General features: G+C 39.4%; 1 protein-coding gene and 1 pseudogene across 3 annotated transcripts; both read right to left on the bottom strand.

Annotated features, from left to right (window-relative positions):
• Positions 1 to 3796: 3796 nt before the first annotated feature.
• Positions 3797 to 19500, bottom strand: LOC104594529 (uncharacterized). Of its 3 annotated transcripts, none has more exons than XM_010254846.3 (3): positions 17314 to 19494; positions 15703 to 16796; positions 3797 to 4055 (listed from the first exon to the last, which is right to left on the bottom strand). In XM_010254846.3, exons 1-3 carry the CDS (start codon positions 18811 to 18813, stop codon positions 3935 to 3937), a joined length of 2715 nt encoding a protein of 904 aa, XP_010253148.1. In that variant the 5' UTR covers positions 18814 to 19494; the 3' UTR covers positions 3797 to 3934. The 3 variants fall into 3 exon arrangements, with proteins under 3 accessions (XP_010253148.1, XP_010253147.1, XP_088754492.1); XM_010254845.3 differs by lacking the exon at positions 3797 to 4055 and adding an exon at positions 4299 to 4744 and having other exon boundaries at positions 17314 to 19500; XM_088898366.1 differs by lacking the exon at positions 3797 to 4055 and adding an exon at positions 4751 to 4888 and having other exon boundaries at positions 17314 to 19499.
• On the bottom strand, positions 5745 to 6765 carry LOC148801872 (THO complex subunit 5B pseudogene; annotated as a pseudogene).
• Positions 19501 to 22979: the final 3479 nt, after the last annotated feature.

Below are 22979 nucleotides of genomic sequence, written 5' to 3'. Positions count from 1 at the left end.
GGTCGGGCCGAGCAATTGGGAGAACATTGCTAGTTCGAGCAAAGTAGCAGTATGGAAGTTAAAAGTTGGATCCCTTATCTTGAGTGAGAGGTACTTTTTTATAGCCGAAAACCTATGTCCTGGTCGAATGAGGTTTACGAGGCTATCGGGATGAAGTTGCCTATCAAGGTCTTCAGGATAAGACCTAATCCCCAGCGGAGTTGTCGTCACCGTACAATGCTCTCTTGTTTTGGTCACACTTATCCACATGACGTGATGTTGACATGGCCAAAGTGATAAGGCGACCACGGAGGTGACATGTGGCATCCGAGGCCAACTCAATAATAACTCAAACATGTGCTTAATTATCAAAGGGTCATTTACTAGAACATCCCTATAGTTTTACAGATTTACTTAAACTTACCTTATAATTTGCATTTTATTAAAACACCCATTATAGTTTGCAACCTATTTACTTAATTGACCTTTCATAGAACTATTTGTTTTGCAATCTGAAAATAGTAACATGATCACCTAAAGTAACTGAAAAATGTTCAAAGACATGGACCCATGCTTGTTTATTTCAAAGGGAAAATTCCCAATTGGTACTATGTACGTGGGCCTAATGCCACTTTGGTCCCCAAATTTTAAAATGCAACAATACAATACTCAAAATGTGTCAATTTAGTACTTGTCATTAACCAGCCTATTAATCAACAGTTAAATGACATTTGAAAAGACACAAATTTCCTTTGACTGTCATCTAATTTTCTTTATCAACCATCCATATGTTGATATAAAAATGAACAGTCTCAAATCCTTGCCTCTTCTATTCAAGAAATTTGGGTTACCTTTTAATGGGCATTCTGGTTACCCCAACCTTCTTGAACAAAAGAGGCAAGGATTTGGGACTATTCATTTTTTGTCAGCATTTGGATTGTAGATAAAGAGAATTAGATGACACTTGAAGGGTATTTGTATCTTTTCAAATGGCACTTAATGGCTGGTTAATGACAGGAAATAGATTGGCACATTTTGAATGTTTGGGTACTAAATTATCATGTTTTAAAGTTCAAGAACCAAAATGGCACTAAACCCAAAGTACAGGGTACTAATCTAAAATTTTCCCTATTTTAAAAATACCCTTAAACTGAGTGAAAATGTTGAAAGGTATGTATTCATGATTGTTTATTCCAAAAGTACCCATAACAATTTTTGTATAAAAAATAAAATTGACCAAATAGAAAAAATAGAGTGATTGTCTATGTTCAAGCATACTGTCGAAGAACCAAAAAAACCACTCACATCTTTTATGCTGTCATCGAAGTTTTCAGACCTGTGCTAAAATCGTGTCGTAGAAAATGTGATTCAGTCAGGCACGTTCAATTGCTTTGAAGCAAAAAGGTCGGAGTGAATACAGACAATGGCTTTCCAAAATAAGTGATTAATAGCCGATTTGTGCTCTTTGGATTTTTCACTGTCATAATTTATAGGTGGGGAGGGCTTTCAGGCAATGGCATTTGACTTTAAAGGTGGGCCTCAGCTGGACATCCTATGAACCTTGTTTGTGAAAACCCCGGGAAGCCAAAATTGATGTTCTGAAAGCCATAAACATGGCTTCTATTGAAGCTTCTTTTAGAGGATTCGCAAAAGCAGCTCAATCAGCCCTTCCAAAAGAGTACTTAATAGCTTCTTCAAAGTGGTCTAGGGCCAGTTTGGGAGAGCTGAAGCACATTGGCTTTTGGCTGTTCATATATGGGGCCCACACAGATAGCCTATAAGTCATGTTTAGTGAAATATCCAGAGTAACATAATTAGCTAGTTGAAGGACTATCTGCTTCAGCCTGTTGAATAACATATACAGAATGCCTTGTTAAGATTATTAAACTTCTCTGACTTCTTAGGCAACTAAGCCAGAAGTCAAGACCATGGTTTTTAAAAACGAATCGGTGATCGAACCGGTCAGGGGTTCGGTTACCGATTCGAACAGTCCGACCGTTTGACCCGAATGGCCGACCCATTCTGACAAAATTTAAAAAATTAAAAAATTGAAAAACGATCAAAACCGTTCAAACGGTTCGAACGGTTTATCGGCCGGTTCAGCAGTTTACTGACCAAAAATAATGGTTTTGGAGGAAAAGCGATTTTGGAGGAAAACTGAACCGGTCACCTGACCAGTTCCCGATTTTTCCGGTCCAACTGTTCAACCCAAACGGCCGGCCCGTTCTGACAAAAAATTAAAAAAATTAAAAAAAAATAAAAAATTGGAAAACAGTCAAAACCGTTCAAACGGTTCGAACAGTTAACCGGCTGATTCAGTGGTTTGCTGACCAAAATCAACAGTTTTGAGTGAAAAAGCGGTTTTGGAGGAAAACGAAACCGGTCAAGTGACCGGTTCCCAGTTTTTCCGGTCCGGTCCGATTTTGAAAACAGTGGTCAAGACTCAACAAACATAGCTTATGTTCTCCATAAATCTAAACTAGAGCAGCTCAACCTAGGGGTGTCAATTGGACTAGATTTGGTCCAATCCGATCCAGTCCAAATGTGAGTCCATTACAAATAGACATGGTCCAATTCAGTCCAATGAATATATTGGACCATTTTGGACCGGTTCAGAGACTGTCCAATCTGTTCAAATTCCTGTTAATTTAGATTGGTTTCAACTCAAACCTGGACCATTGACACCTATGTTCTTATCTTCTATTAATGGACCAGATATTGGCTCAATCCATAAATTCATTATGGACGGACCAGGTCCAATCCAATATGTCATATTGGTCCGTCCAGTCCATCCAAATTCAATGTCTTATTGGTCCATCCAATCCATCCAAATGGATTTGAATTTGGACAGTTCAACCCAAAACCGGTCCATTGACACCCCTAGCTCAACCAGCTTAGCTTAACCAATTTCATTTAGCACCCATTTTTGTAATCTCCAACACCTTCCAACTTACAACAGATCACTTGTTATAGCTGCTGTAAATGGTCTTCTAGTTACTAAACCACTGGGCAACTTTCTTTCGTTGATGTTTGCCTTCAATTTTTAGAACTCTCTCATTGATGAAGTTGATACTTGATAGTCATCATCGAAGCCATTAATCCAATTTTATCGGGTCAGCTATATGAATACTGTTTCTCCAATCAGTTCACTTTAATATCATACCCATTGTAAACTTTGTAACGCTTAAATCATTTCTTACTATCACCCATGTCCATTTTGGTCTACTAGCTCTCCTAGCCCCTTCAATTTATATAATTATATCAAATCTCTAATTGATGAAGCAATGATAATAATAAATGTCCAATATGCTCATTTTTTATGTATGCGTTCTTATTTCTTAAGTTTTTTTCTTTCTTTTTACCATAACTGAATCCATTTGGACCTTACAACTAATTCAATAATGCATGTGTCGTGGGGTTAATCAATTATGCCTATGCGAGTTTCCAATTCCATACATTTCAAGGCCTTTCGGTCAACGAACGTGTATGTTGATAGTGATACTTGTCTTAAAAATTACTCTTGAACCTTGTTTTTCTGGTAATTAACCACAGCAGCCCGCAAGTGTATCTGATTAATTGATTACCAATTCAAGGGCTAACAACTTCGTTAAAACTTAAAACATGGGTGATAAATATAGGGAGGGAGGGGAGATATTTTACGGCATCCTCCTAGTCCCTAGTTCCCCTCCCGAGACTGGTGAAATTTCAAAGCGCCAATGAGTAAGGTGACCCCGGCTGGCTCTATCATATATGTAAAATTGAAGAGGATGCACCAATGCATGCATGCCATCTATTCAACTATCTGCTCATGCTAATGTAATGTAAGTGACCATCATTTTCATTTAAGGAGGTACAAGGCAACCAGTTCTTCATTCTCCTCAAAAGAGGCTGCTTGCCTTTCACAACAGGTGGGAGCCGCGAGGTCGAGTGTACCCACCCCTTTTTCTAACCTTTTTCAATTAAATGACCAAAGTGACTGTACATCTGGGTTCGAAAATAGGCCCCCAATGTGAGTCCTTGCTGAGGTTGAGTTTCCAACACCATCGCCTGAACCATGCCCAATTGCCCAATCACTTCTGCAACACCACAGGACAAATGAGCTTTCAGATGCCAATTCACTTAAAGCCAAAACAACATTAGGTCTTACAAATCAAACAAGCAAGAAATTTAACCAAGTAAATGGATACTTTTAATTTTTAATGAGGAATAGCTAAATTTAACCACCCAAAGATTTCTCAAAACCCAAAACAAAACTGGAAAACAAATCAACTGTCCCAAATCCAATAATAATGTGAGTTCACCAAGTTCATGAACCAGAATAGCAGCATGAACTAACAAGAGAACATTCAACTCACAACTAGCTTCAAGGTTTGGGCCGTTTGGCATAACAAGAAAGATAGCATAAATCCTACATCCATCCCCCCCCCTGGTCCGTCTCCACTGCATCCAGCAGAAAACTTTACCAGCAAGTGAGCTGCCACCCTCAATCAAATCTCATCTTTGCCAAGGAAACTACATGCATTACCCAAGCAAAATCCAGTCAATGCCACCCATCAATTCCTACTACATGCATAAGCCTTGGTCCATTTAACTATCAAGATTAAGATTATATGAACTATGGAAACATATACATCTACAAGAGTCCAAGGTCATTGATTTATACAACAGACTAGCCATTAATGTAAGATAACTGGCCATATTGTCCCTTATCTCCATAGAAGCCTCAGTAGGATTTTCCTCAAAAGAGCACAACAAAATGGCGCATCTGATGGAAAGAATCAAGGCACATCGTGATTATACTTTGCAGATTAGATACCAAATGCAATAATAATGGCAAAAGATCTTTTTTATGCATAAACATCTGCCACACATCATTCCTTCTATGAGACAGCTCCAATGCTCCAATTTTCTGTGTGGATATTAATGTAATTATGATGGAGTCCATAACAATCACAACTACACCATTGACTCATCAGCCATCATTGTTATTTTGATTGAATGGTGGAAAGCATGTATAATCAGAAAAACACATAATGAAGACAAGTATTGAGTTGCTTTATTTGGTCCTAGGCGGAACCACCCAGGACACTGATACATTACTCCAGCAGAGGAGAAATATTCGTATGGAGAAGCATGACAGCAGTTGTTATAGACAATAATGGAAGAAACATTTTTTAAGCAAACCAAAATCTAATGAGGCATTAACTAATTTTATAAAACTCAGAGGTATACACAGTGAAAATCAAGCAAGACCTCCTTCCTTTCACAATGTAAGGTCTCCTTGGTAATCAGTGACTTCATCCTCAATGACCTCGTGTTATGGGCCCGGGAATAGGATCACGTCATGGGTTGGTCCACGGGGAAAAGCTCCTGTTTTCCCTTGTTCCTCCCCTTCCTAGCTGAACCTATCTTGGCGTCCTAGAGGGTGATTTGTCCAAGAGATCACCGAACTCTCCTTTTACTCTCTTTCTTGATTGGAAATTTGATATCCTCATTCAATAATGGGGTCTCCTTAAATAGGAGATTACAAGAGTCCCAATCAAAGGGAGTTTCCTTGCTGAATAGGGAGACTTCCAGTTCTATCTTGCTAAGGATAAGATAAGCTAATCCTAATCCGATAAGCTACTAACAAGATAAGATAAGAGCAATAGAATAAGATAAGAACAATAAAATAAGAACAAACAAGATGATCTAATCTAATCTAGATAAGGCTGTTGTTGCCGAACTGGGTAGGATGGGAATCATTGAATCACTGCTGCTGCTGGCGGTGGGTCAGGTGCCTATTGCTGCCGGTGGCGACGGTACGTCTTCCCGAGGAATGCGTCCATAACATTACTCCCCACCTGGCCTACGAGCTTGTCCTCAAGCTCGAACTCTAGATATGTGGTGCGGAACTCTGCTAAAGGGAGCCTTGTGGCTTCGGCCAATGGTAAATTACACCATTCTACCAAGACTTCAACAGCAGCACCAACAAAGAGCTTAGCTAACTGATGGGGAAGCTCAGTACCAGTATCATCAGGAAACAAGTTGCATAAGATGTTGTTCTGAGGTCCTTCTTGAGAGCCATCAATCCCAACACATACAACATTCAACTTCAATAAGTATTCAAACCTCAGAGTAACCAGTTTTGCAGGCTTGGGATTTGAAACCTCATCATCATGTATACGAAGGATGATTTTAAGAGGATGAGATCGATAGATTCCTGATCGGTCAAGGTTCTCTTTTCCAGTAACCTTCTTTGGCCGCTTTCTCTTTCTTGGGCCCTCCTCTTCCTCATCAGGCACATCATCCTCCAACTTATTCATTTCTGTATTTGTAGAAACACCATTGTCCTTAATTGCTTGCTGGTGGGCAAAGGCTTGAGCATCCTTCATGCTTCCTATAATTTCCAATTCAATACTCTCCCCAAATGCCTCCTTCTGAGCCAGCAATTGTGAGTAAATCACATAGAGTGGAGGTGGCAGTAATTCTGCTAAATTATGCTGCTTTAATTTCTTTGTATGCAGAACCCCTAGTTGGTGTTGGACAGGCAAGGATGCTTTCTTCAGAGATTTCAGGAGACTTGAAAGGAACTTCTTTCGGTGTGCAATGGTCTCCATAAGGCTTTTCTTGTGTTGCTCCAGTTTCTCATGAAGTTTGCAGAGTTCTTTTCGCCGGAAAAGCTCAAAATTAAGCCACTTTAGCATCAGGTCATGTGCACTGTCTTTTGATAGTACAGATCCTTTAATATCTTGAGGGGCTGAACTGAAAAACTCTTCCTCAGGCACAAGTTCAATATTCGGATACTATGACTTGAAATCTTTGCGCACCTTTATGGCTTTCACAAAATGAATTTTCTCATACATCAAATTGTGGAGCTGCAATGTAGTGAAACCTACTGGTGCCTTAGCACATTCTGTTTCTGCTTTAACATGATCCTCTTCTAGCAATATAGAACGATTTACCTTATCCCGGTCATCTGTCCGTTGATTTCGAAAAAACTATTCGCAGCGATACAGCCAGCCTAAGGGGTCTCCGTTGCCGTTGTACGACGGAGATTCCAGCCTGCTGTACTTAGGGATGACTGCGGCTATTGGGGCGACGACCTGCTGTTCGCCAGACGACTCCGTCAAGTCTGGTCGGCGAATGTTTGTGGTTAGAACCCCTATTGGATTCCTCTCCTTGTTAGAGAAATACGATTCCAGCAAGCGACGCAGCTCCCGGACATCGTCTTTGACCTCACGAACCTCCACGCTGGTTTCCACAAGCCTATGCTCCAGTTCGTGGACCCTGGATGATAGCTACTCCAGATCTCCCATGACGGTTGGCTCTGAAACCAAGTTGTTATGGGCCCGGGAATAGGATTGCGTCACGGGTCGGTCCACGGGGAAAAGCTCCTGTTTTCCCTTGTTCCTCCCCTTCCTAGTTGAACCTATCTTGGCGTCCTAGAGGGTGATTTGTCCAAGAGATCACCAAACTCTCCTTTTACTCTCTTTCTTGACTAGAAAATTGATATCCTCATTCAATAATGGGGTCTCCTTAAATAGGAGATTACAAGAGTCCTAATCAAAGGGAGTCTCCTTGTTGAATAGGGAGACTTCCAGTTCTATCTTGCTAAGGATAAGATAAGCTAATCCTAATCTGATAAGCTACTAACAAGATAAGATAAGAGCAATAGAATAAGATAAGAACAAGCAAGATGATCTAATCTAATCTAGATAAGGCTGTTGTTGCCGAACTAGGTAGGATGGGAATCATTGAATCACTGTTGCCGCTGGCGGTGGGTCAGGTGCTTGTTGCTGCCGGTGGCGATGGTACGTTTTCCCGAGGAATGCGTCCATAACACCTCGACTCCTAGGGAGAATCCATGATATGGTTACCTACTCCATCCAATGGTATAAAACTGAATTTTGATGGATGCAGCCTAAATCCAGGAAAATAAGGCATTGGAGGAGCTTTTCAAGACCACAGCGATGACATTCACTACATATTCTGGACCACTAGGTGTTGGGAATTCTATAAAAGCAGAACTCCAAGCATTGCTGCAAGATATCTGACAGGCTAGATCATTAGAATACTGAAATCTGCTTACAAGGGGATTCTAAAATGATTAATGGTTAACTGAAAAGAGAAGGTCCATGGAAGATTAGACATTTGATAAGGGTAGCGAGGCACTTGGTGACATTATTCGCAGCTGTATCAGGCTATATTCCTAGATCTGCTAACATTTTGTTGACTCTCTAGTGCAACAACAAAATAGTAGGCAACTAGGCAATCTCTGATATAGGATTAATAACCCTAGGATAAAGTCTCTTGTGAATTTAAAGAGCCATCTAGAGCTTTGGAGGAGCTCTAGGGGCTAGTTCTTTATATATTGTCTAGAAATATTTTGTATAATGTTTTTGAGAGAGCTGAAGAGAGAAAATCAAAGTTAACAAGTCAGATTGAAGAAATCAATAGGAAGGAGGAAAAAGGACATTTGGAGGAAAGAGAAAAGGAGAAGAGAGTTAAACTGAAAGAAGAGTTGGAAGTGACTTTATTGAGAGAGGAGATGACATGGAGGCAAAAATAAAGAGTGAAATGGATCAAAGGAGATGGGAATACAAGGTATTTTCACAAGGTAGAATATGGAAGAAGAAGAATCTTGTATCAATGCTAGAATTGGAGAATAGCACAATCACTCAATAGGAAGATATTGCTAAGGCCTTTGTGGATCACTTTAAATCAATTTATAGGAGGCCTTTAACAGAAAGGTGGGAAGTAGAGGGATTGGATTGGCCAATTTTGGAGAGTACCTTGATTTGGAGAGGAATTTTGATGAAAAAAGGTGAAGAGTGCAGTTTTTCTCCATGGATTGCTGCTCTCATTGTGGTGGTGAAAGGCATGTAAAAGAGACTTGTTGGGTTCTTTATCCTCATCTGAAACCAGCTGCTTTAAGGAAAGACAGGAAGCCCCAGAAGAATCAAACAGCAAGTGGGAATCATGTTACTAGTCACAGTGGTGGTAGCTCGAAGAACACATCTACAGTTGCATCTTCTCCCATGGGACAGACTGCTAAATTTCCCCACATCCAAATCCTTGGGTTTCATTGCTGATGAGGTAGAGGTCCTTAGCCGGGCCTTAACCCGTCTAAGGACTAATTCTCTTGCTTCAACCTCTCTTGCCAAATCAGGTATTGTCTCTGCTTATAGTACAACTAATTCTATTGACTCTACTTCTTGGATTATTGATTCTGGTGCCACTGACCACATGACACACATGTCCTCTTTACTTTCTTCTTACCAATTGATGTCTGGCCAAGATAAGATGAGGGTTGCTGATGGTTCCCTCTCCACCATCTCGGGGAAAGGGGGAGTTGACCTAAGCAAGAACCTCTCTCTTAAATTTGTTCTACATGTTTCCAATCTCTTATCTGTTTCGAAGCTTACCAAGAATTTAAACTGTAGTGTAACTTTATTTCCTACTCATTGTGTCTTTCATGATAGATTGACGAAGAGAACGATTGGGAGCGATCATAAGTGTGGAGGTCTCTACTATTTTGATGCAGACATAAGTTCGGCCTTACAATCATCTACAACCAGTAGTTAGAATAATGAGGAGTCAATAGCTAGGTTACACTTGTGGCATGCTAGGCTAGGTCATTTACCTTTTTTCATCATTGCAAAGGTTGTTTCCTGAATTATTTAAGGGTATTTCAGAGCTAGATGGTGCAAATGGATAAGATGATGTTTGAAAACTTGCCACTTTTCAGTCTTAGTTAATGGGGTAGTAAAAGACTTCTTTGGTGCCCTTAGAGGAGTGAGACAAGGGGACCCTCTTTACCCTTATAGCCAAAATATTGAGCAGGTTGATATCCAAAGCCGATGGGATGGGATTGGTTAAAGGTTAGAGAGTTGGCAAAGATAGGGTGGGGTGACTCATCTTCAATTTGCGGATTGTTGGTTCGGTTGTTATGAGTGTTTAAGTTGGTCTTATTTGTGTCTTATGTTCTTAGTTATTGGGCCTTAGTTATTGGGCCTAAATCTGTTTAATGTTTTAATTATTTATTTGTCTAGGTGTCCCATCACAAATCAGGGGCATTCTAGTCCAATTATGTAATATCATTTCATAATCATCTATATAAACTTGTTGGGTCGGCTGAAGAGTAGATGTCGCCTCTCTCAGATCTTCTTCTCTTCTTCTTCCTCTCCCTCTTCTTCGACTGCTGTAATCCAGCAAACACGGATGACATTATTATATTTTGTGAACATGAGGGTGAGCAAGGGGCTAGAAATTTGAGACTCCTACTGAGCTTATTTGAGAAAGTGACAGACCTTAAGGTCAATTTGAATAAGAGTGTGGTAGCAGGGGTGAATATATGGCAAGAAGAAGTAGGACTGTGGGCAAGGGAATTAGGTTGCTTATCATCTGATTGGCCCTTGAATTATTTAGGTCTTCCTCTTGGTGCAAATACTAGATATGTGACCTTCAGAAACTTTGTATTGGAGAGAGTTGAAAGGAAGTTGGCAATGTGGAAGAGGAATTACATTTCTTTGGGGGGTAGAATAACACTTATAAAGTCCACTTTAGCAAACCTCCCAGTTTACTTTCTATCGGTGTTTAGTATGCCCCAAGTCATTGTTAAAAGGATTGAGAAGTTAATGAGGGATTTTCTTTGGGAACCGGGAGAAGAAAAGAAAGATCATCTGGTCAAATGGGAAGTGGTTAGTCAAAGTAAGGAGTGTGGTGGTTTGGGCTTGGGAAGAATGGTCATTGTTAAAAGGATTGAGAAGTTAATGAGGGATTTTCTTTGGGAACCGGGAGAAGAAAAGAAAGATCATCTGGTCAGATGGGAAGTGGTTAGTCAAAGTAAGGAGTGTGGTAGTTTGGGCTTGGGAAGAATGCAAGAAAAGAATTGGGCATTGTTAGGTAAATGGTTGTGGAGATTCCCGCAGGAGACAGATAAATTGTGGCATAAGGTAGTGGCTAGGCCAAGGCGCAAGGCACATCAGGCACATCAGGCGCACAGGATGACTGATGTAGTATGCCAGCATCTTCCAGGAATAAGTTCAAGGATTTTTCAAAGTATTCAGCAGCATTGTCTGACCTGAATTGCTTAATCTTCTTATTAAACTGTGTTTCAATCATCTTGCAAAATGCCATGGTTATCTGTGGTACTTCATCCCGTCCTTTTAACAGGTAGATCCATGTACAACGAGAGTAGTGGTCAATAAAACTGATAAAGTACCGGAAGCCATCAAAGGAAACAATGGGTGAAGGGCCCCAGACATCAGAATGAACCAAATCAAAAGGAGCACAAATTTCATTGCTGGAAATTGGATACACAATTCTACATTGTTTTGACATTTGACATACTTCACAGGTTAGACTCTGACTTGGAATGCCCTTAAACAATTCGGGAAACAACATTTCTAATGAGGAGAAAGACACGTGACCTAGCCTAGCATGCCAAAGATGCAGCTTAGCTATTGACTCCACACTTTCCGGATTACTAGCAGCAGATGCTTGTAAGGCTAAGCCGATGTCTGCATCAAGGTAGTAGAGGCCTCCATACTCATGACCGCACCCAATCGTTCTCCTTGTCAATCTGTCCTGGAAGACACAATGAGTAGGAAAAAAGGTTATACTACAGTTCAAATTTTTGGTAAGTTTTGAAACAGACAAGAGATTTGAAGTAAAACTGGGAACATGTAAAACTGATTTAAGAGAGAGGTCCTTGCTTAGGTCAACAATTCCCTTTCCAGAGATAGTGGAGAAAGACCCGTCAGCAACTCTCATCTTATCCTGACCAGACAACAAATGATATGAAGAGAATAGGGAAGACATATGTGTCATATGGTCAGTAGCACCGGAATCAATAACCCAAGAAGTAGAGTCAATAGAGCCAGTGGCACTGAAGGCAAAGGCTGTACCTGATCTAGCAAGAGATGTAGAAACAAAAGAATTATTTCTTAGACGGGCTAATGCCCTACTAAGGATCTCAACCTCACTAGCAGAGAAGCCCAATGTACCAGTTCCAAAGGAATCAACAACCTGTCCCATAGGAGAAGAAGACACTGTTGGTGTATTTTGTGAGTTGTCATCATTGTTGCTGGTGACAAAATTCCCACTTGCCGCAGGCCTGTTATCTCTAGAAGAAACATCTCTGGGTATTGAAGACATCTTGACTGCAGCCACTGTGTAGGTGACACTGATTGAGACTAGCCGAAGCAGTTCTGAAGGTTCTGAACCAGTTCTGGAGCAGATCTGATTAGCTGAAATGACCACAGCAGGTTCTGACAGCACTCGACACAGTTTCAGACTTGCCGAGACTGTCACAGTTCTGAAACAGTTCAGTTACAACAGCAAGCAAGGAGTTCTGGGCTGGTAACCGACCTGAAGCTAAGGGTTCTCAACTATTGTGCTATGCAGACTCCACTTGAACTTTGAGTACTGCAACTGTAAAGAGAGTGACCTTCCTTGCGGCCAATACTAGGACTGCTGACATCAGTCCTCAACTAGGGTTCACAGTGCTGAACAATCTGGAGCTGGCAGCTCCCTAGGTAATCTCACAACAGTGGTGAGGGGTTTCGGACTGATAACCACCCTGAACTTGGAGCTGTTTGCCACATTGCTATGATGGTAGAAGTGTTCACAGTGCTGGTAGAACACTAGATAGACTTCACTTGGGCTGAACCAAAAACTGCAACAGTTCGGGTACAGTAGTGAGTGAACAGTTCGAGGCTGCAACAGTAGCAAGTGAACAGTGGGCTCTGTAGAAGAAGCTAAGTCTGTGCGAGTCTTGCTGGAGCACCGAAGCTGTAACTGTAGAAGTAGCTAAGCCCCTTTCGGCTAGTGCTAGGACTGCTGAAATCAGTCCTCAACTAGGTCTGTCCTACACAGACCTCTCTTAGTAGCCAAATAGCTACTATTTGCTGGAAATAACCTAGTAGGACATCTACTTCTGGGTCTTACTTCCCTTGAGTCCCACAACCAAGAGAAACCCTAGGTTCGAACTTGCTTTACTCTTACACCCCTAGGTCTTCTCTACAGCAACCCAGAAAAGGGAGAGAGAAGATGAAAAGACAACAAGAGAAGAGAGTGTGTGCCGGCTGAAACCAGGAAGAAGCTAATGCTCTGATACCATGAAAGCTAAATTACTGTAGCCGAAGTAGCAGAAAAGAGAAGAAGAAGAAGAAGAAGAAGAAGAGATGCAGGAATGTCGAACTCTCCACTCAGTCGACAGTACTATTATTTATATTATGGTGTAGTACAATGATACAGGAAGTTACTAGAATGCCCCTGATTAGTGATGGGACACCCAGACAACTTAAAACATTAAACAGGATTAGGCCCATTAACAAAGGCCCAGTACAGGACAACTTAAACTTAAGTATAGGCTAATAAGAACTCTTATCAGCCGAATACTCATACATACAAAGACTTCAATCCAACATTTTTGAATGTCATGGGAAGAAGAATTTTGTGTGGATTCAGGTTCTCGGTTTTTTGTTCACTTGCATGTTGTTTATTTTATATTTCTACTTTCCTATTTTGACTAGGCTCTTTCAGCTGATGAGCTCTACTTATTTTGGTCTTTGTTGGATCATTTTGCCCTGCTAGGCTGCTACTGTTAAGACTTTGATGGTAAAAATTATGACAAAGATAAAAAGATATTATGATTAAATTATAAAAACTATAATTATAAAATTATTAAAAAGATAAAAAGCAAAACATTATAATTTTTTTTTGAAAGGTAAAGTAATAACTTTATTGATTCAGAAAAGAACTCAGTACAACAAAAGAGCAAGTAGCTGCTCAGATTTCAGGACAAGTTACAGATCCCAAAGCAAAACATTATAATTAACCCTTCTTCTAGACATTTTGTCAGGTTTGATCCTTTCAAGGTAGCTTAAGTGTTGGGAAGACCATTAGTGAGGGACTGAGGGAAACTTTTTTTGGTCTAAATTCCAAAGCTTTATCCATTGCTTAATTTTAAAATGTTTCCCAATACTCATCAATCAAAAAAAAAGTCCAATACTCCTATTTCAAATAATGGTTTTTGCTCTATAGCAGGAAACTGTACCCTTGGAATTCAGGAGAGGTTTTGAGGGCCCACAAATCAGCTGATGTCATTTCCATTCTACCATTTTGAAAGTGGTGTTTTTGACCTTATTGGGATGGTGATAATAGGATTTGGTCTTGTGACTGGTTCTTCTTGTGTTCTTCCTTGTTTAAGGCTTCATTTCCTCCTTTCTGGGATGTGTTTCATTGGAAAATGAACACTTCTGAGTTCCTTTAAAGGATGAGCCATTCTTGGGCTCTTTCAATCCATAGATGTTTTTTTTTTGTGATAATCCATAAGTGCACTTTATATAGCTAACTATGGAAATCACTTTCAACTGGATAGCATTGTGAAAATTTTGTTTGTAGTAAGGACTTGTGTGCATACCGTGCATTTCTTTTCTTTGTTAAGTGTTAGTGATAGGTCAGTGCCACCTACTGATATTCATATCCTATTCAAGCTCTCTTTCTTCTCCCATGCAGCTAAACTCTTTTAGGCAATGCATAGATGTATTCTATTAACTCTCAAAAAAGATAAGTATGGGCATATCCCTTATACAAGAAGATGCTGGTATATGCATGTACACCATATACAGTTATCCCCAATTTAGAATAAAGGATAACCAATTCCTAGTAACAAAAATGAGAGAAGGAACATCTATTAACAAAAATGAGAGAAGGAACATCTATTAATTTTTCCAATGAACACTATCACCACTTTGCTTTCCTTTAGAGATCCTATTATTATTTTATCAGCTTTTGAGATCCTATTATTTCTCAACTACTATATGCTCTAGCCGACCAATAATGGGAAAATAGTGAGAAATAGCATGAAAACAGCTTTGTTTTCTGCCACATGGAAGTAAGAAATGCTAAATTCTTCTCCAAGAGGGGGGAAAGGTTCTTAGAACCTCCCTGAAGAAGGTTAGAAGACAAACAAACTTGTCCCTAGCAGATTCACATGCAAGAGAATGAGGGGAGGGGTGGTTTGAAGCAAGGATCTAATACTCCAGATAAACTTTGGGGTTCACCTACCCACTGTCTCTCTCTTATACTGTTGCCTTATGTTCAAGAGAAGCAGGGCATTTCAGTCCATATGAAATCATGATGAAATCTATCAGTGTAACAAAGTTGGAATATTCCTGCCATAGGTAATACTAACCTTTTATTCTGTATTTAAAAAAAATACCTAATGTTGGTCCCAGCTATCTGGGGTCTTGGGAGAGGTAAACTGGATATGGTCTACCATCTACTCTGTACTCTATTTTATTTATATGAGTGCTAAATGCAAAGCAAAGACTTTCTTCCTTTCTTCTTGACATCTAATTAATGGTGTTGACTGCAATTGCATATCGATTACCAAAATACAAGAGGCTTAAATATTAAAAAAGTGTATTCCTTTTTCTGTAGAACAAAATGAGAAATTTGAAAAGGAATACCAAGTATATCCAAGATTATGCAAAAAAACACATGAACCAACCTAAAGGAACAGCACATATAGAAAAGAGGAAAAAAAGTGATTTCATGTGAATACAGCAGAAAAGAAAATCCTACAGGCAAGAAGAGATCCATTGATAATATGAATATGACCAAAAAAGCTACATTCAAGACTAGCTAGTTTGCCTCATCTCTACTCGAATGAATCTGCCATACATATAGAACAACTGAAATGGAGAAAAAGTTCAGTTACTTGGTACTTACTTGGACCAACTATTGGCTGGAGACAGTTCAAATCGGTGGCTGGCTGCTGATCTTCCTGGACTACTGTAAGTTATTTCATTTCGAGATATATCTTCCCCAGGATTCGGCGGAGGAAAATGATCATCTCCATTATCTGGCAATGGCTGGAATACATTCTTCTTTGTCCACAGGCTATTATCATTTGAAGCAATAGCTATAGGATTAAATATTCCACCATTCTGGCAACTCCCAAGATGTGCTTTTTGTGGAGATCGAGTGCCAGGGGGCACATGGTTCTCATTTGCAAACTGAGTTGCCATAGGCTTTTGGGGCAAAGGGTACTTGACATCTTCCTGATTCAGTTTGCTCTGTCCAAGAGGTGAGAGCCAGCTTGCAGATCCACCTACCAAACCGAGTCCATCCTGCCCAAGTGGAGGTGAGCCCCACATTTGCCATGTACCTTGCTCATGCCCATTGCTTGATTCATTTATAGGTGAACTATGCAGACTATGCAGATCACATGTCTTTTGAGTGCATGGGAATTGATTAGAGGTGGCATGCCTTTCTTCAGCAACTCGTAATCGTGAAATGGGAGACTCAATTGGAGGTGGCCTGTTAAAATCAGCAGAGGCAGAAGCATTCTGTAAAGAGCGAGGCTTCTCTAGTCCCAAATCTGTTCCAAACCCATTCCCTATGTCCAATGGAAAATTGTCAAGTGACTCTGAAACTGGCCCAAGTAAGGACTCTGGATCAGGAACATAACATGGATCTTCAAAAAGCTCTGGTTCTTCTGGGATAAATTCATTTGTTGGTTCTCCAACAAGGGGAAACATGAAATCAGCTGCAGAAGAAGAAACTGAACCAGCATGTGTTGAACCATTTGGAAAAGGAGCAAGAGTGAAAGGCGATGATACTCCAAAATGGATTGAATTAGCCAAAGGATAAGATGGTGATACTTGACCAGTCATCTGTGGACTTCGAACATCTGGCTGGGGTTTCTGAATAGGCCTGATTATAGCGTTCACATTGGATGATGGAGGAGTTGCCGAAGAGCGAGTAAATAATTGCTGCCATGACTTTTTTGGAGTTGTTCTTTGTAGCGGTTCTGAAACCACCTGATTATTAAAAAATAGAAATAAATGTGAACAGCAGTCAATAGAGTAGTAAACACTATGTCAATAGTTATGGTTTACGTTACAAGAAAGAGAAAATGTGACATGCTTGAGAACACGATCTTCAATAAACACTCCCAAGTATCATTTATGTCATCCACTAACTCATGGATACACTTCTAAATCTGTTGACAGCCTTGGTGGGTTGATAGGGCATACTGCAAGATAGTTTGGCACTCAAATCAACCATACAATTCAAACATCCAGAAGGAAGTCAAGAGTGACTTAGAAAATTTACATCAATGATTCATTTGATCATAGGGTTTTGCAATCAAAGTAGCATCCAACCATTTCAGCACTTCAGATAAATCAGTTGTGAAGCAAAAAGGATTTTACAAGGGTAAGGTCCACAAAGGAAGATGTCTTTTTGCTTATAATAGGAACTCAAGCAATGCAATGCTTATATACAACTTATAACCAAATTACATATATGAAGCCAGAAAAGTTGAACACAACTTACAGGACGCTGGAAACTAATATCAGTGGTTTTGTCATCTCCATTGAAGTTTAATTTCCCAGATGTATGTTCAGCCGAATATACCTCCCTACGATTGGCAAAAGCTTGGACATGATCAACAGAACCACTGGATTTGTTTGTTTTTGAAACAGTAGTTGCAGAAGCATGAGTACCCTTTCCAAAGAAACTAGCCCCATTAAAAGCTTTAGAAGAAGAAAGAAAAGAACCCTTCACACGATCGAAGTACTTATACCCAGTGCTTCCTCTATTAAAATTGTTTGCAGTTGTAACCTTTATACCATGCCCCACCTCAGAGCTCTGCAGCCTGATACTTTCAGTTGTCATTTTCTGAAGTTCTAGCCTTTCTATCTCATTCTTCTTGTCAGAATCCCGCCTTTTTTCACTATCCCTACCAGTCCTCCTTTCCAACTCCTCCCCATCTGAATTGCTTTTACTAGATCCTTTGTCTTTCTCCTTCTTTCTGTCTTGTCGTTTCCTTTCAGCTTCTCTCTTACTATCCTTTCCCCTGTCAGGAGCTGATCCCTTACTATATTCTTTTTCCGCCTCCATCTTCTCATCCCTCAGCCTCCTTCGTTCTTCCACTAACCTTGCAACTTCTTCCCTCTGCTTTCTTTCTTCCTCCTCTAAAAGTTCTCTCTCTAACCTAGCCTGTCTCTTCTCCTCGGCTTTTCTCCTAGCCTTTTCCCCCTTGCTCTCATGAAAATTCACCCCATTTTCACCTTTCTTTGACAATATCCCCTTGTGTTCTGCATCTAATGATGTATCTTCTCTTTGAGAACTTACCCTAAAAATCTTTCTCCACAGCCACCTTATGCTCAAGAAGAATGATGCCAACATCTTACAAGCACAAACAACAACACCGGAATAGGACTTCTCGGCCAAACAACGGTCATCATTACTACTGATGTATCTACCTCCATTCTTCCCCCAATAACTGGACTTCCCTGCAAAAGACCCACCAACCCAACTGCCGTTCTCTAGCCAATCTTGACCACAAATCCAACCATTCTCTGGCCACACCTTTCCATTCCATATCTTCCCGATTCCAGAATTACCAATCCCCAGTCTAGCAGGCCCTGGCATGTCTAAAACTGGTCTTTTAGAGATGTGACCGCAGTATGAGCACATAAACCGTCCACCACCTGGGTTCTGATCCCGATAAGGGGTTGAGCAATTCCTACACCGACGAGTAGCCGTCTTACGGAGCTTTTGCATCTCTATAGCTTCAAACCTCTTTCTCTCTCTGAGACGAGCGCTCCTACGCACCCTCCAAGCTGAAAGTTGCGGCATCAAAATCTCGTACCAAAATAGGGTAACCAGGAGAACCAAGACACAAGCCAACCGCGGAGACGTAACCTCGAACCTGAACGGCGGTGGCAATAACTGCGAAAGCGCCCATAGTCCAATAAGTGGAATTACTAACCACGGAAGCATGGTGGCAACCCGCCGAGACCACTTCTGGACCACGCACAGTATACACATTATCCTTTACCCCGCACCTATGATCCACAAAGCAAAAAAAGAATACCTAAGGAAACCCTAGAACAAAGAAACCGTTCTTCAAATGGAAGCGATTGCCCAGAACATGCCGTTAAAAAAAGGAAATGGTCGACAAACGAAAACAGCAGCCTCCGATCTTGTCCGGATTGCAATCAAATGTCATGATTTTTCATCCAAACATAAAATGTGGAAGAACCAAACCGAAATCCGGAAACCCCACAAATACGCAATTTGGCCCACCAGGATCTTTTATTTTGAAACTCGATACAGCTAAATCCCTGAAACCTTAAGTGAGAAATCAATCGATTAGGGTTACCAACCAGTTGAATTCTTTGCCGCCCCAACTCGTATTGTTCGAATTCATACAGAAGAGAACCATCGATACCTACCGAATGAACAAAGAAATTGGATAGATAAGATGCCTCAGACTTACAGATATGACGCCCATTGCGAGACGGGAAACCCTAATTTCGCCCCTTTTTATTCCTCCCTTTCTTTCTTTGAGGCTCGGTGTTTGCTGGAAGCGCCTGTTCGTTCTTTCGTTTTTTCCCTCTTCTTTTATTTGTTTTTTCTTTTTCTTTTTTTTCACGTTTCACCTGGGGATAAGAAAGAGAAAGATGAGCAGTTGAGGGATCCCAAAGAACTATTATTAAAAAAAGAGGGGGAGAAAGAGAAATGGGAATCCCCTTGCTTAACCTAAATACGAACAAGGTCGTGTATTATAAGAAGGGTTAACTGTTAAGCTCGCTTTTATCATCATCATTATCAGATTTTATAATATTTTTACATTATTATAATAATCACTTAATTTCAATCTCTCGTCCTTCGTTCCAATGTCCAAAACTGAAGTGTTTGAAATGAACAGGGTGATTTGAAGATCATGATTCATGCGGGAACGAACGATCACTCTGAATAACCTTATTGTCTTCATCACTCATATTGGTTTGAAAAATTCAAAACGCTTACAACTTGCCACGTCATTACATGTCTTAAAATACGTACTCGTATATGGGTTTGGGGACCCATATTTGCCACGTCATAGAATGGTTAGAAATTACACCCACCATTAGATTAAATGGGTCCCATTTAAACATAATTATCTATTTTTTATCTTTTTAAATTTTGGATAGATGAAATTCTTATACTTATTGGACACATTATCTGCGGAGGCGGAGCTACCTATTTTGAATTTACATATCCGCCCTGCCGTGCCGTCTAATTAATACAGGTGGAAAGCGGTCCTTCCCCCCTTTGCTTGCGACGGATATGGTGACGTGGTATTTAAATAATTAGCAATTTACATATGGCGTGTATCGAAGAATGAAGATACTATATGAAGCATCACAAGTTTCTTCAATCATACATTGTATTTTCCATATTGCAATTGAAAATATTGCACCATTCTTTTTCATAAAAACGGTGTTGGGGCATGTGGAGTTGTAAGTAACTGTTTTCTGGAAAAAAAAAAAGTGTTTATTTTTTGTTTGGAATCGATACTGTTATATAGGCTGTTTTCTGAGAAAGCAATATTGGTTTTGTTTGGTATCAGTGCTAGCAGTAACACTTTCAGTATGGTCTATATTATCCAACATCTAAGATGATGCCACATTGATACTTCATCATTACACCAATGGCAGCAGTGCACCGTTTTCTTATAAAACATTAAATCTGATGTTACTCTATACCACATTTTTCTGGTTTTCAAGACATGGTCGAGAGCAACAATTTTTTGGAAAACGGTACTAAACAAGAGTGTGCTATTTGAAGCATCGCTTTCTCTGATGTGATGCCTATGTGACACTGTTTTCTCAAAAAACGGCATCAATGCCAATTGCCAAACATCGCCTATGTGTTACAATCCAAATCTGGGTAACAAATAAAGAAGAGAGAAGAGGTCGAATTAAGGTGAGTGGATTAACCGGGCTACTTTCAAAGGCCCATAAGTAGATGGTAACAAATAAATGATGGAGATGGCATTTGCATGATCACTTACCAAAAACCATTAGATTAAGAGCCCTTACTTACAAATTACAAAACCATTAACAAAAAAGACCAAACTCCTATAAAACACACACACTACACCTCAAAAAGGATGGGAAACCAAACATCAAAAAAGCCCCCCTCTTAGCTCGAAAAACAAAACCATGGAACTCTATATAACATTTATTCTCTCTCTTTGAGACATTGATGCATCATGGTGATGGATTCAAGTTTTGAAATCAAGAGTTGGAGATGGGCTCTTTGCTCGTGTGTGTGGAAATGAGAAAGGAAAGATAAATTCAAAACTCTCTAACTAACCTTATCCTAATCAAATCTCAAACATTGTATTTCAGCCCAACAATTTTATCATTATCTTATTCCCTAACAATTGGTGGATGACCGGATGGTGTAGATACAAGATTTTTGTTGTTCAAAAGTAGGGGTGGGTTCGAGCCAAGCTGAGTCGAATAGTACGAGGCTTGAGCTCGGCTCACCAAGGTTGTACAAGGCTTGAGCCCGAGCTCAAGCTCGGTTCGAAATAGAACATTGAGCTCGAGTCAAAAACTCATAAGCTTGAGCTCGATTTGAGAAAAAAAGTTTTATAAAAATAAAAAAATATAATATTTTTTATTTATATTTAAAAAATTAATAATTATAATATTTTTATTATATGTATTATTTTTTATAATTTTATTTTATATATTCGAGCTCGGCTCATGAGCCTCACGAGCCTATAAATTGGGCTCAAGTTTAGCTCGTTTATTAATCGAACCTATAAATTAAACTTGAGCTCAACTCAAACCGAGCCGAGCCGAGCTCAAATAACTTGTGAAAAGCTCGGCTCATGGCCACCCCTATTCACAAGTGCATCCTCTTTACAATAAATACTTCATGCTCTCAAGGTAAAAGGAGGGGGGCAGGGGCGAGAACAAGTATAAGGAGAACAATTGATGATCGTAGCTTGGCTAATTGTCATGATTTACTATGCTTTGTCTATGCTTTATCTGTCTTCCATTGAAGAATGGGTTTCTTCTCCTCTTAATTGTGTTGCTCGTCTCCAGTTAATTAAGTATTTTACTCTCTCTCTCTCTACCTATTGTAATTATACACATGTACATCAATGTTTTATACACCGATTTATTTAACACGAGACTATGAGAGAACATGCTATTTTAGGTTTTTAGCGAATGAAGCCAAACACAAGAGATATAAGACTCATTGGGTCAGCCATGTTTAAGTGCTTGTGTAAGGGGATTGAAGTGCAACAATTTATAACTATTTGAGGTGGGTTTTATACGAACAAATTATAAACTACTATTATTTGTGTACGTGCTTTGTATGTGATAAATTTTGGGATGATAATATTATATAATATATTTTCAATTATTTTTGTATTTTTTTTACATTTCTACATCTATAACAAAATATTCATATTTATCACATTTATTATGGTTCATTAATATAAAGATATGTCCAAATAAAATTCATGCAAATGTAATGATAATTAATAAATTTCTTATTATTCTTATTTATCATCAATAAAATTCTTATTATTCTTATTTATTATGGTTCATTAATAAAAATAATAATTTTTAATAGTTATATTCGTTAGAATTTTATTTGAATTCTCGTTACCTTTGCAAGAATTAACTTCTATGTGATAAATCCAACTTTAGCTCCTTCAACTGTTGAAAACCTTACAATAAATTGCTATAAAAATACCACTTACCCTTGCAAATATCTTGCCATCCAATGAGGTGGGCTTTAAGGTAACGGAAATATAAAAGACGAAAAAACCATCTCCTACCTTAACGATCAAGAACTAAACCAATGAAAATAGGCTATAAATATTTTTAAAAAACAAGAAAATTGTTTAAAGAATAAATTACTCATCCATTTGCAAGTTGTAAATCTCTTCATGGTGGTTAATGTGGCCCAATATTGGCTATTGAGAACATAATATGTAATTTAAGTTTTTTTTTTAATTTAAATAAATGAAAGGATAAATTGCTAAAAATTCCCATAAAATTTGTAATCATTGTTGACCCCCCCCCCCCCAAAGTTTGGTAAATGCAATCACCTCCTATGAACTTTTTGACACAATTGCAAGTAGACCCTCTATTAGAATCTTCTAATAAAAAGCACAAAAATGTCCAAAATACCTATGT

This window comes from Nelumbo nucifera, chromosome 2, assembly GCF_055504915.1.
Source record: "Nelumbo nucifera cultivar China Antique chromosome 2, China Antique-T2T, whole genome shotgun sequence".
NCBI classification, from domain to species: Eukaryota; Viridiplantae; Streptophyta; class Magnoliopsida; order Proteales; family Nelumbonaceae; genus Nelumbo; species Nelumbo nucifera.
Note: the sequence above shows the minus strand (reverse complement) of the source record. Positions and strands in the feature narration are given on the sequence as shown.